Genomic DNA, 24,057 nt, shown 5'->3' on the forward strand with positions numbered 1-24,057 from the left:
TGAACTTTGCTTTTGATGAATTACTACCTTATTTACTGGAATTGTAATCGCTACCTATAATCACTAAATACTACTTCTGCTTCTGTAAATCTGCTTGTTTGTGCACCACCTGCATGTGTTTTTTACCCTTTAAAAATTCTGCTGAAAAAAAACCAACAGGCTGTCAGACTAGCACTATGCTCTACTATCTGATGAGTGGAGTGTAGTCGCTGCATGGATAATAAGGACTCCTTGCATTATTAACTGAGTGTTGGTGGCATTTCTTTTTTTTTTTTTTTTGGCCAGGTCATCTTTATTTTTCTTAACAAAACACATACAAGAGCACAAAATTCACTTATATATTGTCATTATTATTATTATTATTATTTTGCCAGTCCTGGGGCTTAAACTCAGGGCACTGTCCCTGGCTTCTTTTTGCTCAAGGCTAGCACTCTACCACTTGAGCCATAGCGCCACTTCCAGCTTTTTCTATATATGTGGTGCTGAGGAATTGAACCCAGGGCTTCATGTATATGAGGCGAGCACTTTACCACTAGGCCATATTCCCAGCCCCTCATCATTATTATTTTACAAGTATAAATAATACCAAGAATTCAAGTACAGTCAAGTGCAGGTATATTTCCTATATGTTAATATGTAAACATAAACTAATTATATACATTGTATGCTTTTGGCCCAGCTGCAAAATAAAAGACATCAATAGAATTTCTTACTGAGAATTCGTACCAATGCCTATGTAGTTACAATTATAACTTCAATATCACTTAATGTAAATACCTAAACAGATATTTCCACCCCATTGGCAAATATCTCAAGAGTTAAAATTTTTTCAGGTTTTATTGATGAAATATTAAAAAATCTTAATTGTGTTTCATTCCTTAAAACAAACACAACTGGAGAATTTATTCTTAATCAAAAGTCTTCCTACGTCAAAACAGGTATTATTTACAAGTGATACATGTAGAAAACAAAAATGTTATCCATTTTTTTATTGCTAGGATAGACAAAGTATCTAAAAACTACCTAACTTTGTGGATCATTGTACATTCAAAAGTATCTTATTTCACTGGTATTGCTTCCTTGTAACTTTAATATCCACTAATTTGTTTGATATACTGAAATTTCTAGGCAATCTGGATTTAAATGGTATTAAGAATATATGTGTAGGGGCAAAAAATTAAGTACCATCAAAAAAAGCAATACCTGACATCAACAAGACTACAAATATCCAGTTGAAGGCACATGGAAACATTTACTACTTTGTCATCAAAGATTCTCCTCTTATTTGAACTTAAGCATGTGAGCTTGCTGGGCAAATGCTGTATCATTTGAACCATACTCCCAGCCCAGTTTTGTTCCTCTTGTTCCATTGTCTATATGCCATGTTTTCTTTATTTATTTATCTGTTGAAGGACATCTAGATTGTTTCCCTGATTTGGTTATTGTGAATAGTGCCACAATAAACAATAGGCATTTGTGTGTCTATATAGTGTGCCGACATTGATTCCTTTGGGTATATACCTAAGAATGCTGTAGCTGGAGCATACAATAGTATAACAGGTACTTACAAACTGCTTTTGTTAAAATCTTCACCAAGGCCCATGATATATCTAAAGGGAAACTACTCCAAAAAGAATAAATACTCTGTATCTGCCTCAAAAAAAAAAAAAAAAAAGTGAGACACTCAAAAGCAGAGAATCTTGGATGGAAATTTCTTTTTTTTTTTTTTTTAACTCAAGATAAAATGCTCTAATCAATTGGTGGATTTAGGAGAGATTGAGGAGGATGATGGAAGGGGTGATATTGATCAAGATGTATTATACTCATAATTTGGTATGTTGAATTGAAGCCCCTTTATACAACTACTTAAAATAATAAAAATAAATAAAAATGTCTAAAAAAAAAGATTCACCTCTTAGTTCAAGATTAGTAATAGAATCTGCTCTGAAAACTGTTATTTTGGCTTCATTTGTTGAGTTTTCCTCATTGTATGTTTCTTCTCTTGTTCCTCTGAGCCAGATGCCTTTTCTGTCATTTGGTTTGTCTGCTCTGTAGCTAGTATTTTTCTTCTGTCTGTTCTGTGCTGTTATCAAGAACATCTTGTTCTTCTAAAGATTCTTCACTAAATTGGTTCTCTGATGAAAGCATACTTTCTGACGTCAAGGCATCAACTAAATTTGAACCTTCAACTGCTTGCCTCTTCTCAAAATTAAACTCTGGCAGTCTTGGAGCCTGGAGTCTGGTTTTTCTTGCAGCATTCAAGAAAAACAGGCACACCGAAAGGCAATGTATTCAAATTCTTCCTTCAAAGCCATACCATTGTGAGAAAAACACTGGTGACAAAAAAGGGCATACCTGTTCTGTGGACCATCACAACTAAATATTCAACAATTCTGTCCAGAGCACCGACCCATTCCAGGCGCTGAAGTAGCAGGGGATCCAAGACGTCTTGGTAGAGCATGAAGTAACAGTTTTTTCTGGTGGTCCACCGGAGCTGAAGCATCCTTTGGTGGTCCAGGAGATACTGGAACTTGTGAAGGAAGAGGTCCCTGATTAGAGCTTACTGGTGTTGGCGAAAGGTTTCTTTGAGCTGCAGTTCGCTGACGAATATCTTGACCCGGTCTTGCAGTTACAGCTGTTCCAGCAGATGGTGGCTCAAACTCCTTTGGTTTCTTGGAGTCTGGATCAAACCTTTCAAGAATTAATTTAGCTTTTTTTTTTTTTTTTTTTTTTTTTTGCCAGTCCTGGGCCTTGGACTCGGGGCCTGAGCACTGTCCCTGGCTTCTTTTTGCTCAAGGCTAGCACTCTGCCACTTGAGCCACAGTGCCACTTCTGGCCATTTTCTGTATATGTGGTGCTGGGGAATTGAACCCAGGACCTCATGTATAAAAGGCGATCACTGTTGCCACTAGGCCATATCCCCAGCTCCTAGTTTAGCTGTTTTGTAAGTCTCTTTTTCCATGACTTCAAGTATTTTCTTCTTCCGTAATTTTAAATCATCCAATGCTTCATTATTTCTTTCTGTTCTCTTGGAAAAGAAGAAAATAAGCACTGTTCTTATGCTCCAAACGATTGATTTACACCACACTGTAGGTCTGTTTTCATTCTTGCAGTGTCTATTATTTGATAGACTTCTTAAACCACTGATAGACTGGATTTCTTATCTATATTTTCTAGAACTTCTACAGTGGAAGGTTTTGCCCTCCATCGAGAAAATAATCCACCCATCTTTTTATTTGTAGAAACTTGGAACAAGGATATAAATCATCAGTTGTTCAAAGGAGGTCACAGCTGGGTGAAGTGGGCACTGCCCGGCTCCGGTGTCGACCCCTGCCAGCCTCAGCCACCAGCCACGCAGCTCACTTTTCCTCAGAAGCAGACAGCAGCCACCACTGTGTCAGTGGCATTTCTGCAAGACCAGGATTCTATACATGCAAAGTGGGGCGAGTGTGGGCAAAGGAAGATGATGGACAAATGAAAAGGGGAAGGAGGAAGAAGTAAAAAATCATTGTATATATTACAAAATTAAGGGAAGGGGTGGGCTGAAGGGGGGTGAGATAGTTGGAGGAGGTGACACTGATTAAGAGCTATTGTATTAATAAACTGCTTTGTTGTATAAGGCACTTCCTTTCTACACTTAAAGATAATGAAAAATGTATCACCAAGCCCTCTCCTTGGTTTTGATCATGTACCACATTGGCTTGCAGTGTGCACAGACATCAGATTCTGTTTTCTGGGTATTACAAAGGGTGCCAGTGGACAGCCAGCGGTAGAGGCATAGACAGTGAAGTGTGGAAGCATTGTGGGTGATGGGCCTCTGTTCTTAGGTTGGAGTACATCATCTTTCCAACACCTGGACATGTTTGCCAGCTAGGATGCTCTCTGGATTCTCGTGTGTGTGTGTGTGTGTGTGTGTGTGTGTGTGTGTGTGTGTGTGTGTGTGTTGGAACTAGGGCTTGAACTCAAGGCCTTGCTTAGCCTTTTCTGTTCCAGTTAATGCTTTACCAATTGAACTATATCTGCATGTTTGGCTTTTGCTGGTTGATTAGAGATAAAAGTTTCTTGGATTTTAATTCCCAGGCTGGCTTCAAACGGTGATCCTCAGAGCTCAGCCTCCTGAGTAGCTAGAATTACAGGTGTGAGCCACCTGGCTATATCTTCTTGTTTTTATTTTTCAAGATTTTTTGTGGATATTTCATGTCATAGGCATGATAAATCATTAACCTTATCATCACCTCTTCTCTTCCTTTCTGGAAAGGCTAAAAGTTCCCAGCTTCTAATCATAGCATGGTCTTTCTGGTGACCTGTTTGTATTTTTGAAGCTAGTGGAGCTTTTCAAGACTCTCCTCATTACATTAAAGACACTTTGATCGCTAGAAAGATCTAAGGGATTTAGAAGCTTTGTGTTAGGAGCAAGGCTACAGGGAAAATATTAGAGCAAAAGACTTTGTACCATCTGTGTCACTCAGGCATTTACAAGGGTTTTGAGAGCTCAGTGTGAGAACTCAGAAACACACACCAAGTGCTTGATGGGACATTTCATGATTGGACATTGCCATTGAAGGTGGAGCAAGGAAGAGCAATTGGCAAGGAGATGAATGAAAGTGAAGTGGGCCCTGAAAGTGGCCTTTAGTTGGCAGCAATGAGGATCCTGGGCCCTTAGTTATTACAAAGCATTGTACTAAATGACCATGGAGGTGGGAGGAGATATTGAGTTTGATTTCAGTCTTGGGAGACTGAGCAGAGAACTAGGTCATGCTTACCTTGACCTGGACAATTGTGAGTCAAAAAATGGATGCTATTTTAAGCTTCTAAGTTATTAAACAGCAATAGAAAATTAACCTCTTGCCCATCCTTAAGTCAAATCTCAAAGTAGTTTCCAAGGCTTTCCAGTCAGACCTGTACCTGAAGTGAGGTTGTAGTCATCCCAAGCACTCCTTGTCAACAAAGTGTTTCCTTTCAAACTGGCCACATATCCCAAAGCCTTGAACTAACTTTCACCTCAGTTTGGAAAACATTGTCTTGGAAGTTTCATGGCTCTAGTTGTGTGTGTGTGTGTGTGTGTGTGTGTGTGTGTGTGTGTGTGTGTGTGTGTGTGTGTGTGTGTGTTGATACTTGAACTCAGGGCCTAGGCACTATTTCTGAGCTTTTGTGCTCAAAGTGAATGTTCTACCAATTGAGCTAAAGCTCCACGTCTGGCATTTTAGTAGTTAGTTAATTGGAGATAAGAGTCTCTTGGACTGGATGCCAGTGGCACATCCCTATGATCCTAGCTAGTCAGGAGGCTGGGATCTGAGGATCACAGTTCAAAGCCAGCCCAGGAAGAAAGGCCATGAGACTCTTATCTTCAATTAACTGCCAGAAAACTGGAAGTGGAGCTATGGCTCAAAGTGGCAGAGTGGTAGCATTGAGCACAAAAGCTCAGGGATAGTGCCCAGGCCCTGAATTTGGGTGGTGGTGAGGAAACAGACAACCTCTCACAGACTTTTCTTGCCTGGGCTGGCTTTAGACTGCAATCCTCAGATCTCCTGAGTAGCTAGTGTTACTGGTATAAGCCACAGGCCCAGTTTATACTAAAAGACTTTTCTCACTTTGAGCCACAGCACACTACCAGGTTTCCTGGTGGTCAATTGGAGATAAAGAGTCTCATGGACTTTCCTGCCCTGGCTAGCTTTGAACCACTATTCTCATATCTCAGTCTACTAAGTAGTTAGGATTTACAGGCATGAGCTACCAGTGCCCTTTACTAAAAGACTTTAAAGCTAGAGCCCAAGGTGCTGGTGGCTCACACCTGAAATATTGGCTGCTTAGGTGACTGAGATCTGAGGAACAGTTCAAAGCCTGCCTGTACAACTGTGAGAGTCTTGTCTCTAAGAACAAAAAAAGCTGGAAGTGGAGCTGTATAGTTCAAGAGGTAGAGTGCTAGCCTTGAGTAAAAAGAGCTCAGGGACAGTGCCCAGGCCTTGAATTCAAGCCCTAGGACTAGCACATACAAAAGAATTCAAGCCCTAGGACTAGCACATACAAAAAAATTCTTTTAGTATAGTAATTCCCAAACACACAAGAGTAAATAGAATGATGTTCAATATCTACCCCTGTTCCATGAGCATATGACTGATCTTCAGTTATATTCCTTCTTCTTCTTTTTTTTTTTTTTGGCCAGTCCTGGGCCTTGGACTCAGGGCCTGAGCACTGTCCCTGGCTTCCTTTTGCTCAAGGCTAGCACTCTGCCACTTGAGCCACAGCGCCACTTCTGGCCGTTTTCTGTATATGTGGTGCTGAGGAATCGAACCCAGGGCCTCATGTATACGAGGCAAGCTCTCTTGCCACGAGGCCAGATCCCCAGCCCCAGTTATATTCCTTCTTTTCTCCACCCACTCTTTGCCTTAATAGATTTGTTTTATTTTAGAATAAAATAAAAATTTACCAGATAAATAGATTTTAGCTATATAGTTTAGTACTATTGGGTATATTCAGTATGTAAATACAGGTATGCATATTTACATATGCAATCAGCTCCAGCACTCTTTGTTGATACTAGGGCTTGAACTTTCACTTGACATTTTCATTCTGGATGGACATTCTACCGCTTGAGCCACAGCTCCACATGGGGCTTTTTACTGTTTAATTGGAGATAAGAATCTTTCAGTTTAGTCTGTCTTCAAACTGTGACCCCCAGTTCTCAGCCTCCTGAGTAGCTAAGATTACAGGTGTGAGATACTAGCACCCAGCTCCCAGCACACTATATTTTGTCGGTTGAGGGCTTGAACTCAGGGTTTGGGTGCTGTCCTGAGAGTTTTTGCTCAAGGCTTTTTCTCTCAAAGCTAGAGCTCTACCATTTGATCCACAGCACCACTTCTGTCTTTTTCTGAGTAGTTTGTTGCAGATAAGAGTCTCATGGACTTTCTTGCCTGAGCTGGCTTTGAACTGCAATCCTCAGATTTCAGCTTCCTAAGTAGTTAGGCCTCACAGGTGTGAGCCACGGTGCCCTGCTGATCTTTTTGTAACTGGTTAGCTTCACTTAGCATAATGTCCTGGAAGCTCCTATATCTTTTAGCTCTTGCCAGGGTTTCCTGCCTTTTAAGGCTGAGTAATATTTCATTGTAGATATAAACCACATTCTGTCTACATGTACACTTGTGTATGGACACATGAGTTGCTGTCCTCTTGTGTTTGTTGTGAGAAGTGCTGTTGGGCTCATGGCTACACAAGTATCTTTCTGAAATTCAAATTGTTTTGTGTTCCTTTCTGTACATACCTACCCAGGAATGAATGGATCATATCATACTTCTACTTGCAATTCTTTGATGAACCACCTGGCTGGTTTCCACAGCAGCTTCATAGCAGCATCTATAATCACCATTGTAGATTATCACTAAGGTTCCAGATTCTTTATATTCTTGCCAGGCATGCTGTTTTCTGGATATTTATTTATTGGTTTTGGGGGATCAAACCAAAGGCTCTGCCAATGAGCTACATCCCAAGTTCCCACCTTGTGCTTTTAAAATAAATATCTTCTTGAAAATTAATTCAATCTTATTGTATTTTATGATACATGTAGTATCATGTTAATTATATTTTATTAAATGTTAAGGCAAAAGTACAGTAGCAATTATGCTAACCACTCATAAAAGAGGGATGAGATACATACCTTTACAGACTGGAAGGTCTTTTTGTTTTTTTTTTTTTGCCAGTCCTGGGCCTTGGACTCAGGCCCTGAGCACTGTCCCTGGCTTCTTTTTGCTCAAGGCTAGCACTCTGCCACTTGAGCCACAGTGCCACTTCTGGCCATTTTCTATATATGTGGTGCTGAGGAATCGAACCCACGGCTTCATGTATACGAGGCACGTACTCTTGCCACTAGGCCATATCCCCAGCCTGGAAGGTGGGTGTTTTTTTTTTTTTTTGTCTCATAAGCTATTGTTTTCAGGTTTTTAAAAATAATGAGCTCCATGGGAGAATATTATCATTACCGGTATAGCCTAGATTTCTGGTGCCTGCGATACCCTGGGATAATTTCAGCCAATTCCCAGCCTGGAGGAGGAATGATGGACCAGGCAGTTCAGATTTTTCACGCTGCCGCAAAGAGCGGCAAGTTCGAATGTAACAAATGAGGAAATTCTTTCAACCAGAAGTTGGACCAGACCTTCATGTTTATCAGAGAACACACAGGAGAGAAACCTTACGAATACAACAAATGTGGACAGACCTTGGCATGGATAATAGAATTCACACAGGTGAGAAACCTTGTAAACATAGAAAGTCTTTCAACCAAAATTCACACTTTAGCAGGCTTAAGAGAATTCACACATGTGAGAAACGTTAGTAATGTAATAGATGTGGAATGTCTTTCATCTGGAAGAAAACTCAGTTTGCATTGGAGAACCCAAACAAGATAAAAGGCTTGTGAATGTAAATCCATTTTTAAAAAAGAATTCTTAAAACAGGCTCAGATTGTGTGGTGAGCAGCAACCAAGGTAGAGAGAGCTAACAAAGAATATTGTTCATAAAGTTTACTTGCACATATGAAAATACAATGTACTTGTTAAAATGGCTTTGAGAGAGCAGGGAGGAGAATAAGAGAGGAAGATGTTGATCAGGATATATTGTTTGCATGTGTGTAAATGTCACAACTAATGTACTACTAACATTAGTAACAATAAATAGTCTCTTCAGCAAAAAAAAAAAAAAAAAAAAAAGTAGTCTCCTGGGACAAATATCTGCACAACTGTGGGGCCAGGACCACATGTTTCATTTACACAGACTTAGATACAAATTGTTTTAGATGTCAAGAATTTCTAAAACATCCTCATTGCTACTTTTGTGACTTGACTGAATCATTTAACATCTTTAAACTTTGGGCTCTATTCTGATAACTGAAAGTACACATGCACACATACATATGACAACTACATAATAAAACTTAATTATGTTATTAATATGGAGAAGATAACATGACATCCTACATATTTCATAGAAAAGTCCATTCTGTGCATATTAGGTAACATAAGGAATTCTACTGAATAATCAACAAAAAATATTGTCTCTAAACATAATTGTCTGCCTACTGAAAAAATAGTCAATATGTTTAATGAAATTAACAGCAAGATAAACTTAGAAATCAGACTACTCAGTAAATTTATAATTTGTCATTGAAATCAGTTATTTTAGAATATGTCTCTTTCAAAAGTGTTACATTCGATTTTAGATAATCAATCTCCTGTTTAATGTGTACTTAAAATAAAGGTAATCTTAATGGCAAAAAAAATAAGTGATAAAATAATGGCATTCACAGGGAAATGGTCAGATCTTGAACGAATAATGTTGAGTGAGACAAGCCTAGAGCACAGAGGACAAAGGCGCATGGTCTCCCTGATATGTGGTTGTTGGAGGGGGAGGGGAGAACAGTAGAGATCATGTCTGTAAAATAACAAACTTCTTTTCAAATGGTATTTCTACATGTTTTGGTCAGTGACTTTACATCATGTCTCTAAAACCAAACAATTACTAAATAAACATAAAAAGGTCTAGGATAGGTCTGCCAGGAGCACAATAGCTCAACAGCTACATACATATGATTATATAAGATGAGGCTAAGCAAAATGAACTCCAAGAGATGGAAACAGGAGGATTTTACTGTTGTCATTATGTTTAATGTACTAGGTGAATTTCCTTTGGCGTACTCCCTGTGGTCACTGTATATGATTCTGGTACACTGGATATTGTATATAAGCTTATCTGAACTAGGGAAGGAAAAGAAAAATGAAGGAGGGTGTAACAAATATGACAAGAAATGTAGTCACTACCTTATTATGTAACTGTACCCTTTCTGTACATCACCTTATCAGTAAAATTTAATTAAAAATAATGAGCTCATAATATGATGTTGGTACATGAAGAGAAAAAGCAAGAAGGAAAAAACATCCTCACTAAAACCTAAACATCAGAGTAAATTCTAAATGTGAGGGTCTCTCCACTTTCAAACCTCACTCTTATTCTTTGAGCCTAGTAGCATTCTCTCCAGGGCCAGCTTCACTTCCTTGTTTCGCAGAGTGTAGATGAGGGGGTTGAGGAAAGGAGTAATGGCTGTGGGGAACAGAGCAGCTGCTCCATCCAGGGGACTGTTGGTTTCAGGCCGCAGGTAGATGAAGGCGCAGGGCACATAGTACACAGTGACCACGGTTATGTGGGCTCCGCAGGTGGAGAAGGCCCGGCGCCGCCCATCAGCTGTTCGGATCCTCAGGATGGCCTGAATGATCTGAAAGTAGGACAGGAGGATCAGGGAGAAGCAACTGGCAACTACCACTCCAATGTCCACAAAAGTCACCAGCTCGTTGATTGTGGTATCAGCACAGGCCAGCCTCAAAACTGCAGGGATGTCACAGAAGAAGTAATCTACTTGGTTAGGACCACAGTAGGGCAGACGGAAGGTTAGAATGGCCTGGAGTGTTCCATGGAAGGAGCCCGCCACCCAAGCACCAGCCACAAGCAAAAGACTTAGTTTAGTAGTCATGAGCACTGGGTAATGCAAGGGCCGACATATTGCAAGGTACCTGTCATAGGCCATCAAGGTGTAGAGAAAGCACTGAGTGCTGCCGAGAAAGTGATAGAAGTAAAGCTGAGCCACACAGCCACCAAATGGGATGGGCTTGATGCCTGAAGTGAAGTTCATCATGAGGCGAGGCACAATGATGGACGAGATGCCCATGTCAATGATGGAGAGAATCCCAAGGAAGATGTACATGGGGCGAGCATGGAGCTGAGGATCTGCCCAAACCGTGAGCAGGATGAGCAGGTTTCCCAGCTGGGTCAGGATGTAGATTAGTAAAAAGAACACAAAAAGGAATGTCCTTAGCTTGAGTGGGTAGGGAATTCCCGTCAGGATAAACTCAGTCAACAGTGTATAGTTGCTTCTTTCCATTTCCTGGAGAGATTTCACCTGGAGGATGGAGAAACAGGATTTAGTAATGAGGTGACAGGGAAGTGATGAGATCTAGGGTCAAAAAAAAGGCCAGTGGCAGAGAAATTCCTCTCATCTGGAGAGATGACAATTGGGGGAAAGAAACTATGTTCTCTGGCAAGAGTTGTATAAATAAGATTTTACTGAACACAGCCATGCTCACTTATTTACCTGACTTCTGTAGCTGCTTTGGGGTGATGATGTAGAGAAGAGTAGTTGCTTTGACCTGAAAAACTTAAACTCTTCACTCTCTGGGCTTTTAGGAAAAGTTTATATCAGCTGAGCACTGGTGGCTTGTGTATCATCAGGTATCATCAAGGAAGCAAAGTTAAAATCAAAGTGATATCTATTTGCCCACACCCATTAGGCTGGCTAATTTTGGAAACATTGAGGATGTGGTATAGGTGAGTGGTAGAGTGCTTAACTGCATAGGCCCTTTTGCCAGTCTTCAGTAGTGCAAATGAACAAGTAAGCAAACAAGAACTAAACAAACAAACCTGTGGGAGATATGATGTGCTGGAAAGGATATAGAAAAGAAGGAACCTTACTTACTATTGGTTGGAATGTAAATTAGTACATTAGTTATAAAAGACAGTATGGAGTTTTCTCCAACCATTGAAAATACAGTTACCCTATGATCTAGTAATCCCACTTCTAGGTATAAATGCAAAAGAATTAAACCCAGCATGTTGAAGAGATATCTACATTTCTGTATTCATTGCAGTGTTGCTTATACTAGCCAAGATACAGACTCCACCTAACAGATGGATGGATAAAGGAAATGTGGCCATATATACACATTAGAATACTATGTAGCCTTAGACAAGAACATGGAAGGCATTATATTAAATGAAGAAGCCAGGCACAGAAAGACAAATGCCAAGCCTAGTGCTGGTGGCTAGTACCTAGAATCCTAACTACCCAGGAGGCTGAGATCTGAGGATCACAGTTTGAAGTTAGTCTGGGCAGGAAACTCTGTGATGATGAGTTCATTTCTAATTAGCTACCCAAAAAGATGGCAGTATAACTGTGGCTCAAGTAGTAGAGACCTAGCCTTGAGCTTTGAAAAAGCTCAGGGAGCTCAGCCCCTGAATTCAAGCTCAGGACTGGCACATGTACACACACACACACACACACACACACACACACACACACACACACACAGATACACAGAAAAGAAAAAGAAAGAAAAATGCCATATGATTGTACTAAAATATGGAGTCTAAAATCATTGAATTTACAGAAGGGTGAAGACTAGTGACTAGAACCTGGGATTGGGTGAGGGATGCAGAAAGGAAGCTTATAAAGGTTCAGGGAGACAGGAATCCGTTTATTGTACTCAGGGGTTACCATAGGAATGTTGTATTATACATTTCCAATTGCTAAAAGAGAGGCATTAAAATGTCAAACAAAAAAAGAGGAGGTGATAAATATGCTAATTAGCTTGATAAAACATATTGTATTCCACTAATATATAACTATTAGTCAATTAAAAATAAAAATTTAAATTTAAAAGAAATGTTCAATAATTTTTTCTGAGACAATGTTAAAATTGCTTAGATTATATGAAAGTACTGCTTGTGCATAATATATACATTTTTTTTTTTTTGGAAAGTCCTGGGGCTTGGACTCAGGGCCTGAGCACTGACCCTGGCTTCTTTCTGCTCAAGGCTAGCACTCTGCCACTTGAGTCACAGCACCACTTCTGGCCATTTTCTATATATGTGGTGCTGGGGAATTGAACCCAGGGCCTCATGTATACGGGGGCAAGCACTCTTGCCACTAGGCCATATCCCCAGCCCCAGTATATACATTTTTAAAAATAAAACTTATTTATTTTAAATTTATTTTTGGTGATATTAGGATTTGAACTCAGGATCTCTTACTTGCTGGGCCATGCCTCCAGCCTTTTTTGCATTTTTTTGTTTTATGTGTCAGTCATGGGGCTTGAACTCAAGGCCGAAGTACTGTTCCTGTATTTTTTCATTTAAGGCTAGTGCTCTACCACTTTTAGCCACAGTGCCACTTCTGGTTTTCTGGTGGTTAATTGGAGTCTCGTGGACCTTCCTGCTCCGGCTGGCTTTGAATCGTGATCCTAGATCTCACCCTCCCAAATAACTGGGATTACTGGTGTGAGCCATGGCACCAGGCTAGTTTTTTCTTCCTAAACTTGTGTGAGGGCTCGAATTCAGGATCTTGAGCTCTTGTTGAGCTTTTCTTGCTCATGGCTGGTGCTCTACCACTTGAACTGTTCCTCCCAGCAAGTATTTTGCTGGCCAATTGTAGTCTTAGAGTCTTTTCTGCCTGGGCTAGCCTTCTGAGTAGGTAGGATTATGGGTAGGAGCCATCGTCATCTAGCTACATTGTTTTTTTTTGAGATTTTGTCTCACTTTTGCCCTGGGCTGACCTGGATGGTGGTCCTTCTGCTTCTGCTTCCAGTGTGGATAGGTTGCAGGCGCGCACCACATGGTACCACTGTGGTTAGGATGCAGGCGCGCACCACATACATGAATGTGGCTAGGATGCAGGGGTGCACCACATAACACACACATGCCACCATTCCCTGCTGCTGGTTGAGATGGAATTTTGAGTACTTTTCTCCTAGGCTGGCCTTGAACTTTAATCCCTTTATCTCTATCTGCCAAGTAGCTAGGATTGCAGACTTGAGCCACTACACCTAGCTATAATAAACATTTGAATTAAAAAACAAACACAATAAAACAAAACAGTTGGGCAGTGGTGGCTCATGTTTGTAATCTTTGTTACTCAGGAGGCTGAGATGTAGAGGACTGTAATTCAAATCCATCCTGGGCAGAAAGGTCTGTGAGTTTCCATCTCTAATTACCTATCAAAATGCTGGGCTGAAGGCATAACTCAAGTGGTAGAGTGCCAGATATGTGAGGTCTTGAGTTTAAACCCCAATACTAGCACACATCCACACCCCAAATCCTTAAGTTACCTGTAGTGGCACATACCAGTAATCCCAGCATTTAGAGGCTGGGGCAGGAGGATTGGGGGTGTAGGTCAGCTTGGGCTACATAGTGAGAGCGTGACAGAAAAACAGCAAAAGAAACAACAACAAACAAACAAGCAAACAAACAAAAACCCATTGTTACGGGGTGGAGGGTGGGGAGGTTCCACTTCCCCCCAAGAGTCCACCACTCAGAGACAGTCCCAAGCAAAAAGATGGGTTTATTGGGGAAGCAGAAAGCAAACTGCCTGGCCGGTGATGTAGCACAGACTCAGGAGCTGAAACTACAGGCCAGGAACACAGCGCAGAATCCGGAGCTGCCACTGTGCCCCCGAGCAGTCCTCAAATTGGCATTTATAAAGGTAAAAGTGTAGCACAGATGTAGGAGGCTTACGCAGGGGGTAGAGCAAGCAAGAAACAAGTTAAGCAAGCCATTTACACAAGCAGAATTTTGGGGTCAGGTTGACCTAATCTACTGCCCCCAACATTTCCTACCATGTTTCCCTAATCAAGATGGAATCAGCTGTGCTCCCAACACCATGAAGTTAAATAGCTTGATTTTTTTCCTACGGAATTATTTGCATTTACTCAGAAGGAGAGGAGGGTCATTTTTCTAATCAGTGCTGTAGGAGCAGGGTAGCAGTCCGCTGAAGAGCAGAGAACTGTGAGGGCTGGCAACTGGCAACCACTATGAAAGGAGTGAGACGTGGTAGAGCTCTGAGTTCTTTGGCTGGATGAAAACCCCAAATATAAAGCCACAGTAGATTAAAAAAACTGTGTGTGTGTGTGTGTGTGTGTGTGTGTGTGCGCGTGCGCATGCGCGTGCGTGTGTATATTTTTGTTTGTTTGTTCCAGTACTGGGATTTGAACTTAGGGTCTGGGTACTGTCCCTTAGTTTTTTGCTCAAGACTGCTGCTCTACCCACTTGAACCACAGCTCCAGTTCTGATGTTTTAGTGGTTAATTGGAGGTAAGAGTCTCACTGACTTTCCTGCTCAGGATGGCTTTGAACCATGATCCTCAGATCTCAGCTCTTTCAAGGGAATGAAAAATAGTGATTTTTTTCAGTGTACAAAACCATTTTAATTGCAGGAAAGCAGTGATGAACTACAGTGCCTTTTTTTGTGTGCCCCAGTTGCAGCTCTACCACTTGAGCCACATCTCTATTTCCAGCATTGTGGTGGTTAATTAGAGATAAGAGTCTCATAGACATTTTTACCGAGGCTGGCTTCGAATCATGATCCTGAGATCTCAGCTTCCTGAGTAGCTAAAATTACAGGCATGGGCCATGGAACCCAGCCCCCAGTGCTATTCATATACCAGGGCTATAGACACTGGTTTCCTCCTTTCACTCTTGGGCTTAGGCCCCAGACAAGTTCCTTGAAAAATTCATCATTGTGCCCCAAATAGTGCTGACCTGAAGACAGTTCTGGTATGGGTGTCATGGATGCTAGAGCTCTCTGAGGTCACAAAGGTATGAGGTTAAGTTGTTTAGAAACCTGAGTTAGTCATTTCTCCTTGGGGGAAAGCAGGCTCTGGGAAATCAACTCACATAATCATGTACCTGAGAGAATGATTTGCAAACCAAACAACCAAGTTTTGAATTTATAGTGGGAATTCTCAATCTCATGACTGAAAGGAGTATCTTCTATCCAAGATACTTACTTCTTATTATGACACTATGATTATTTTTTGCAGTATTAGGGATTGAACCCACAACTTTGTAATACCAGGCAAGTGCTTTTACGATTTAAGGGACCCCTTTAGCATATATATATATATATATATATATATATATATATATATATATATATATATTTACTCATTTATCTATTTAGTTAGTTGCTTGTGGGGCTTGAACTCAGGGTCTAGGCTCTGTCCCTGAGCTTGGCTGCTCAAGACTACTACTTTACTGCTTTGAGCCACAGCTTCACTTCAGGTTTTTTGGTGGTTAATTAGAGATAAAAGTCTCTCTGATTTTCCTGCCTGGGCTGGTTTCAAACTGTTATCCTCAGATCTCAGCCTCCTGAGTACTTAGGATTACAGATGTGAGCCACAGTCCAAGAAAAACAAAACAGGAAGTGGAGGTGTCACTTAAATGTTAGAGTACCAGCCTTGATCTGGAAAAGCCAAACAAGAGCACAAGGCCTTGAGTTCAAACCCTAATATTGGCACAAAAAAACCCAAAAAACAAACCAAAGAGAGTATCAGGCTCCAGTGGCTCATACCTGTAACTCTAGCTATTCATGAGTCTGAGATCTGAGGATTATGGTTCAAAGACAGCCCGGGTATGAAAGTCTGTTAGATTCTTATCTCTGGTTAACACACAACCAACTAACCAGCCTCAGTAACCTGGGGTGACATGAATTCACAGACAGTTTGCATCTGTTCTGTTCTCATGGTTCTTAGAAGTTGAATTCTGGAAGGAATTCCTTAACGTGGGAGTGTGACAAAAAGCCCATGAGATTCTTATCTCCAATTAACTACCATAAAAGCCAGAAGTAGAGTTATAGCTCAAGTGGTAGAGCACTAGTGTTGAGTAAAAATGTCCAGGAACAGCACCCAAGCCCTGAGTTCAAGTCCCAGGAAAATGTGTGCACATGTGCGCGCGTGCATGTGCACACACACACATTCCAAACTGGTATGATCACTCTATCATAATCTGTAAGCAAGGAGTGATGAAGGTTCACACTTGTAATTACAAAAAAGGAAGAAAGAAGGAAGGAAGGAAGGAAGGAAGGAAGGACGGAAGGAAGGAAGGAAGGAAGGAAGGAAAGAAAATCCCTTGATATAGGGAAGTATAAATTCTGAAATCAAACTAGAGGCCAGAACTATTCCTAGGATCCCCATGCAGTTGCCCATCCCCTTTCATTGTCTCCCACTTTACCACACTGAGTGTTTCCTTGAAAAGTGGCCCATTGTGGAGCTTAGCAATGTTTTCATTTCAATCTTTCAAAACATGTTTTACTGTCTTTATAAAAAGCACCTCATATTTTAGTAGACTCATACAATCTATTGCCCTGTTCTGTATTTTACAATAAGGCATTCAAATAAAAAACAATCTCAAGATGTGCTACACTGAAATTAATATGTAAAGGGGAAATGTGGAATGACTAAATTTGAGACATGAGACTAAGTTTCCATTAAATTATGAAATGCTTATTTGCAATGAATTTGAATTGCCTATTTGAAATATTCACTAAATACAAATCAGATGATAGCTTTACTCAGATCACTTGTCTTACAGCTGAGAGAGGAATATAAGTGGGAGTGTTAGAGCACCCCAAGATACGCTTACCTTCTCTGGTTTGTATTAAAGTCTGGCAATGAATACACATCTGATGAGGAGGAACTTTGGGGAAAGATGCAGCCAGTGAATGGTCTGGTGAGATTCTGAATTTAAAAGGTGAAATGTTAGTTGCATAGTTAAGCTTTAAAACAGAAGTGTGTGTGTGTGTGTGTGTGTGTGTGTGTGAGAGAGAGAGACACACACACACACAGAGACACAGACAGAGAGACAGAGACAGAGAATCTGGTGAGATTCTGAATTTAAAAGGTGAAATGTTAGTTGCATAGTTAAGCTTTAAAACAGAAGTGTGTGTGTGTGTGTGTGTGTGTGTGTGTGTGAGAGAGACACACACACACACAGACAGACAGACAGAGAGACAGAGACAGAGAAAGACAGGGAGACAGGGAGAGGAAAAGGGAGAGGGAGAAATGGGTAGTGGCAGGATGAGAGGGAGAGGGGTAAAGAGAGAGGGAGAGGAAAGAGAACAAAAAGGAAAGTATGTAAAGAAATCAAAGAAAGGTAATGAGAGATGAAATAACCAAGCCTGGAGAAATCCCTTAGACAGTGTTTGGAGCCAACATTTGCCTGTATCTGAAACATACTTTGTGGCCATCTATATTTGAGAATATCTTCCTCTCTCCTTAGCTCCTCTGTACATTAGCAATCAAGCCTATAGACAATGTTTAACTCTGGAAAATGGGATCAGTACAGTGACAGGTGCAATCTGGGGAAGAGGAAGTTACTCTCACCTAGTGTGTCAGCATCCATGGAGAGTATTTTTGCAGTATGAAAGAAGGAACACAAGCCAGGGCTTCCCACATCTGAAAGGAACTGCAGGACTTATTGAGAAGAGCTCATGGCCGAAGACTCAGTTTTGGCTGGATTGAAGAAAAGGGCCAATGTACTGAAAATTGAATTATTTTTAAAATTTTCTGCTTATTTTTAGATATTTTCCTCCTACTCAAGGTACCTACTAGTTGGTCCCTCCTGTGTTTTGTTACTTATTTTTCCCCAGAGTCAATTATGCTATGCGAGACCTTTAGCTTGGGGAATATTGTAATGGACCCCTGTGCAAAGGAAAGATTAATATCTGCAGTCTGTTTCCTGAGAGATTTTCTTAGATTCTTGTTCTCCCCCATCCACTTTGTGGCATCAGTCTATAGGGGTATACGAGGGCTTGTTGGTGACTTCAGATCTGTTGTTTCAAAACATGTTTGAAGAAAAAAATAAGAAAGTGTGATTTTTTTACAGGTCAGGAAAGGTTTTCTTATTGCACAGTGCATTTTAAGAAATTCATATTTCTTTGAATTAGTAAAATTCTAAGATGATTTAATCTTCATAAACTAGAAGAAGTATGGATTCTTAGTGTCAAGGGACATGAAAAGAAATCTTGTAATCCAACTATCATCTACAATGTTTTAAGTGATACTCTCTGAGTAGTGATATTTTCCTATTTACTTTGAATAGTGATTTTAGTATTTCTTCATCTCATTTCTTTGGATACTTTAAGATTGATATGACTTCTTTCTTCTAGTCTTATCTAGTCAAAGATAGTCCTATCTTTGGAGTTGTCTGAGCCTCTTTCCCAAAATTTCTGCAGTTATTTGGGGCTGGTTTATGTCCTGAATGGCCTAGGTCTATTTTTTCCCCAGACATTTTTTGAAGTCCCTAAAGCTTCCAAACATCATTTATATAAAAGTGTTTAGAGCAGATGTTTTCAAGTTTTCTCTCTAAAGGGCCAGATAATAAATATTTTTGACCTTGAGGATGATAAAGTCTCTATCATAGCTATTCAATTCTGTCATTGTTCATGAAAACAGCAATTTAGGTAAGCAATGCACATACAAATGGGTGTAGCTATGTTATAAATCTTTATAGGCACTGAAATTTGAAGTTTATATGCTTTTCATGCATCAAAATATTATTTTTTAATTTTATTTCATTTGTAATAGGGCTTATCAAACCTTACCATCTTAGAATTTACTCTTAGCTTCTGTGACTCCATCTTTTTTTATTTTTTTTATTTTTTGGCCAGTCCTGGGCCTTGGACTCAGGGCCTGAGCACTGTCCCTGGCTTCTTCCCGCTCAAGGCTAGCACTCTGCCACTTGAGCCACAGCGCCGCTTCTGGCCGTTTTCTGTATATGTGGTGCTGGGGAATCGAACCTAGGGCCTCATGTATCCCAGGCAGGCACTCTTGCCACTAGGCTATATCCCCAGCCCCTGTGACTCCATCTTAAAGAAAGGACTGCACCTCCACCCACGAGACTAGTTCCTTACGGTTTGAAATTTGAAGATACATGTGTCCACTGTTACATTTATGTTCCAAGGTAATGAGTCACAGAGACAAATCACAGAACTGGGTCATGCTGCTTACCGCATTGTCTAAGATTCTGTAATGTCCTGCTTGGTTTGCATCTGTAGGAAAGAACTGTTAGGGATTTTCAACCCCTGAGTAAATAGGAGGTGGGTTTCTGCTTTAAAAGAGGCCATGAAGCCAGGCTTGGTACTGCACTTTTGGACACCTGATTGCTCAGTGTAGTCCCGGCGGGTAATAAAGACTTTCTGTTGGTTGTACTCTGTGTCTGTGTGGTCTCTCATGATGGTCTTCCCCATAACAAATTTACTTTGTTGTTATTATAGAGATGATGTATAGAGGGATTATAATGACATGAGTCAGGTAATGATTGCACTTCCTTTCATACAGTGTCTTCTGTTCCCTCATTCTCTCCCAGTCCTTCCCTCCTGTTTCTACTCATGAGTTGTATAGTTCATTTTCATCAGTGTCCAATGAGTGGCACTACTGCACTCCTTCACCCCTTTTCTGTCCCCTTTTCTGTCTAGTTCTGTACTGTCCCCCAACCCTTCCAAAGATGTACACTTGAATATACCATACCTAAGGGAAAGAAGACAGAGTCATCAAAAACTAAAAACTGAAAAAAGAAAAGAAGAGAAAAGAAAGAGAGAAAGAAAGAAAGAAAGAAAGAAAGAAAGAAAGAAAGAAAGAAAGAAAGAAAGAAAGGGAATAAAAAGAAGTCTCTTGTTTCCACATCTTGGAGTTCATTTCAGTATTTATATTATTTTACATAAATATGAAGAGGCACTTAAGCATTTCTCCTTTGTGTTTGTTTTGTTTTTGTTGCCAGTCCTGGGGCGTGGACTCAGGGCCTGAGCACTGTCCCTGACTTCGTTTTGCTCAAGGCTAGTACTCTACCTCTTGAGCCACAGCTCCACTTCTGGCTTTTTCCTATATATGTGGTGCTGAGGAATAGAACCTAGGGCTTCATGTATATGAGGCGAGCACTTTACCACTAGGCCATATTCCCAGCCCCTCTCCTTTGTGTTTATCTCCTAAGAGTGTCTTCTTTTGGTCTCACTGTGTATAGACTCCTATACAATTTATCATATTTCAGTGCATTTTAGATCTAATATCTACATTAAGAGAGAATGAGGCATTTGTCTCTCTGAGCTTGGCTTACCTCACTTAACATTTGTTCTATCCGTCCACTTTCCTGAAAATGACATTCTAATGACTGTGTAAAATTCCATTGTCTATAGGTATTACATTTTTTAGATCCACTCATCTATTGTGAGGTATCTGAGCTGTTTTCATATTTTGGCTATTGTGCTTGGCTATTGTAAATAGTGGGGCAATGAACATGGATGTGCAGGTGTCCCATTCATGTCCTGGCTCATGATATTCAGGGTAGATGCCTAGGAATGTTATGGCTGAATTGTAGGGAAGGAAGGTCTATGTTTAGGTTTTTGAGGAACATCCAGACTGCTGTTCAGAGTGGTTATATTAGTTTATATTCCTGCCAACAGTGCAGTAGGATTCCTTTTTCTCCACATCCCCACCAACATTTGTTGTTGTTTGAATTCACAATGTTGGTCAGCCTTACTGGGGTGAAATGGAATCTCAATTGTTTTGATTTGCATTTCCTTTATGGCCAGGGATGATGAGCATTTCCTCCTGTATTTCTTTACCATTCTTTTGTTTGTTTGATTTTGTTTTTGTTGCTAGTCCTGGGGCTTGAACTCAGGGCCTGAGCATTTTTCCTGTCTTCCTTTGGCTCAAGGCTAGCACTCTGCCACTTGAGCCACAGCGCCACTTTTGGCGTGTGTGTGTGTGTGTGTGTGTGTGTGTGTGTGTGTGTGTGTGTGTGTGTGTGCTGCTGAGGAATCGAACCCAGGGCTTCATGTATACGAGACAAGCACTTTACCACTAGGCCATATTCCCAGCCCCTTCTTTACCATTCTTACTTCTGAGAACTCTCTCCTTAGCTTCCTTGCCCATTTAATGATTGGTTTATTGTTTCTTGATCTCCTGGTATACATTGGATATATATATATATGATATATGATATATATATATATATATATCTCAGGCCTTTGTCTGATATATTGATTCTAAAGATCTTCTCCAAGTTGGTTGGCTGTCCTTCTAGTTTAGTAACTATGTCCTTAGCTGTGCAGAAACTTAATTTTGATGTGCTCCAGGGACTCTATTGAAGAAGTTTCTACCTAACATTTCTCCTACTTTTTTCTTTTTTTTTATTTAAAGTTTTTTATTATCAAACTGATATACAGAGAGGTTACAGTTTCATACATTAGGCATTGGATACATTTCTTGTACTGTTTGTTACCTCATCCCTCATTCCCCCTCCCCCTCCCCATTTCCCCTCCCCCTCCCCATTTCCCTTTCCCCCACCATGAGTTGTTCAGTTCATTTACACCAAACAGTTTTGCAAGTATTGCTTTTGTAGATGTTTGTCTTTTTTTTTTACCCTGTGTCTCTCGATTTTGGTATTCCCTTTCAATTTCCTAGTTTTAATACCAATATACACGGTTTCCAATATACTCAGATAAGATAGTATAGAGATAGTGTAGGTACAACCACAGAAAGGTGATACAAGAAGATCATCAATAATAGAAGCTACAGTTACACATGGCACATTGAAAGTAGTTACAACTGTGATATAACAATCGTTTCCATAACATGGAGTTCATTTCACTTAGCGTCATCTTATGTGTTCATAAGGGTATAGCTATTGGTTCAGCGACTCTGGCAAGCGGTATGGAGATTCCTCAGAACACTAAACATAGACCTTCCCTATGACCCAGCAGCCCCACTTTTGGGTGTCTATCCAAAAGACCACAAACAAAACCACACTAAAGCCACCAGCAGAACAATGTTCATTGCAGCACAATTTGTCATAGCTAGAATCTGGAACCAACCCAGATGCCCCTCAATAGACGAATAGAACAGGAAAATATGGTACATATACACAATGGAATTTTATGCCTCTATCAGAAAGAATGACATTGCCCAATTTGTAAGGAAATGGAAGGACTTGGAAAAAGTTATACTAAGTGAAGTGAGCCAGACCCAAAGAAACATGGACTCTATGGTCTCCCTTATAGGGAATAATTAGCACAGGTTTAGACAAGTCACAGCAGAGGGTCACAAGAGCCCAATAGCTCTCCTACTTTTTCTTGCAGTAGTTTCAAAGTTTAGCATCTAGTCTTTGATCCATTTTGAACTGATATTAATGCATGGTGACAAACAGAGATCCACTTTTGGCTTTCTGCATATGGCTGCCAAGTTTTCCCAACACAAATTGTTGAAGGGGCTATTTTTCTTTTCTACTGTATGTCTTTGGCTCCCTTATCAAATATCAGACAACTGTAAGTATTTGGTTTTATTTCTGGGGTCTTCTAATCTATTCCATTGATCTTCAGCTCTATTTTTGTGCCAATAGTAAGCTGTTTTTGTTATTATGGCTCTGTAGTAGACTTTGAGCTCTGATATTGTGATACCACATGCATTACTTTTTTTTTTTTCGACTATTCTAGGTATTCTAGGACTATTCTAGGACTATTCAGTTGTTTCATATGAATTTTGGATTGTTGGCATCTAGAAAGGCTACTGATTTTTTGTGTTAATTTTTTATCCTGCTACTTGCCAAAGTGATTGATCAGCTCTAGGAGCTTGGGGATGGAAGTTTTTGTGTTTTGTTTTTTTTTTCCTTTTACGTGTAATATCATGTCATCTGCAAATAGGAATAGTTTGATTTCATCTTTCCCATATGAATTCCTCTTATGTCCTTTTCTTGCCTTATTGCACTGGCTAGGAATTCCAGAACAATGTTGAAGAGGACTGGGGAGAGTGGGCATCCTTGCCTTGTTCCTGACTTTAGGGGAAATGATTTTATTTTTCCCCATTCAGTTTGACATTCAGTTAGTCTGTCATATATATTTTTATTATTTTAAAGGAATGTTATTTTTATTCCTAGCTTCTCCAAAGCTTGTAACATGAATGGATGTTGCATTTTGTCTTGTCTTTGGCTCTGATGATGTGGTGAATCACATTGATTAATTTGCATGTGTTAAACCCACCCTGTGCCTGTGGAATGAAGCCTAAGTGGTCATAATGTTGTTGGACCCTGGTACAAAGTGGCTTCCTTTGGCCAATAAACAAAGGAGACTCCTCCTCCTCCTCCTCCTCCTCCTCCTCCTCCTCCTCCTCCTCCTCCTCCTCCTCCTCCTCCTCCTCCTCCTCCTCCTCCTCCTCCTCCTCCTCCTCCTCCTCCTCCTCCTCCTCCTCCTCCTCCTCCTCCTCCTCCTCCTCCTCCTCCTCCTCCTCCTCCTCCTCCTCCTCCTCCTCCTCCTCCTCCTCCTCCTCCTCCTCCTCCTCCTCCTCCTCCTCCTCCTCCTCCTCCTCCTCCTCCTCCTCCTCCTCCTCCTCCTCCTCCTCCTCCTCCTCCTCCTCCTCCTCCTCCTCCTCCTCCTCCTCCTCCTCCTCCTCCTCCTCCTCCTCCTCCTCCTCCTCCTCCTCCT

General features: G+C 40.6%; 1 protein-coding gene and 1 pseudogene across 1 annotated transcript; both read right to left on the bottom strand.

The window, feature by feature from the left end:
* Positions 1-1,177: 1,177 nt before the first annotated feature.
* Positions 1,178-3,389, bottom strand: LOC125358023 (annotated as a pseudogene).
* A 6,590-nt stretch (positions 3,390-9,979) lies between these two features.
* Positions 9,980-10,921, bottom strand: LOC125357928 (olfactory receptor 10G3). Its single transcript, XM_048354767.1, has one exon. The coding sequence runs from the start codon at positions 10,919-10,921 to the stop codon at positions 9,980-9,982; it is 942 nt and encodes a 313-aa protein (XP_048210724.1).
* Between the last annotated feature and the right edge of the window lie 13,136 nt (positions 10,922-24,057).

The sequence above is a fragment of the Perognathus longimembris genome, chromosome 10 (genome assembly GCF_023159225.1).
Source record: "Perognathus longimembris pacificus isolate PPM17 chromosome 10, ASM2315922v1, whole genome shotgun sequence".
Taxonomy (NCBI): domain Eukaryota; kingdom Metazoa; phylum Chordata; class Mammalia; order Rodentia; family Heteromyidae; genus Perognathus; species Perognathus longimembris.

Bases quoted from the DNA above. Each gene is read 5' to 3' on its own strand.
- LOC125357928 (XM_048354767.1), bottom strand. From the start codon at position 10,921: ATGGAAAGAAGCAACTATACACTGTTGACTGAGTTTATCCTGACGGGA.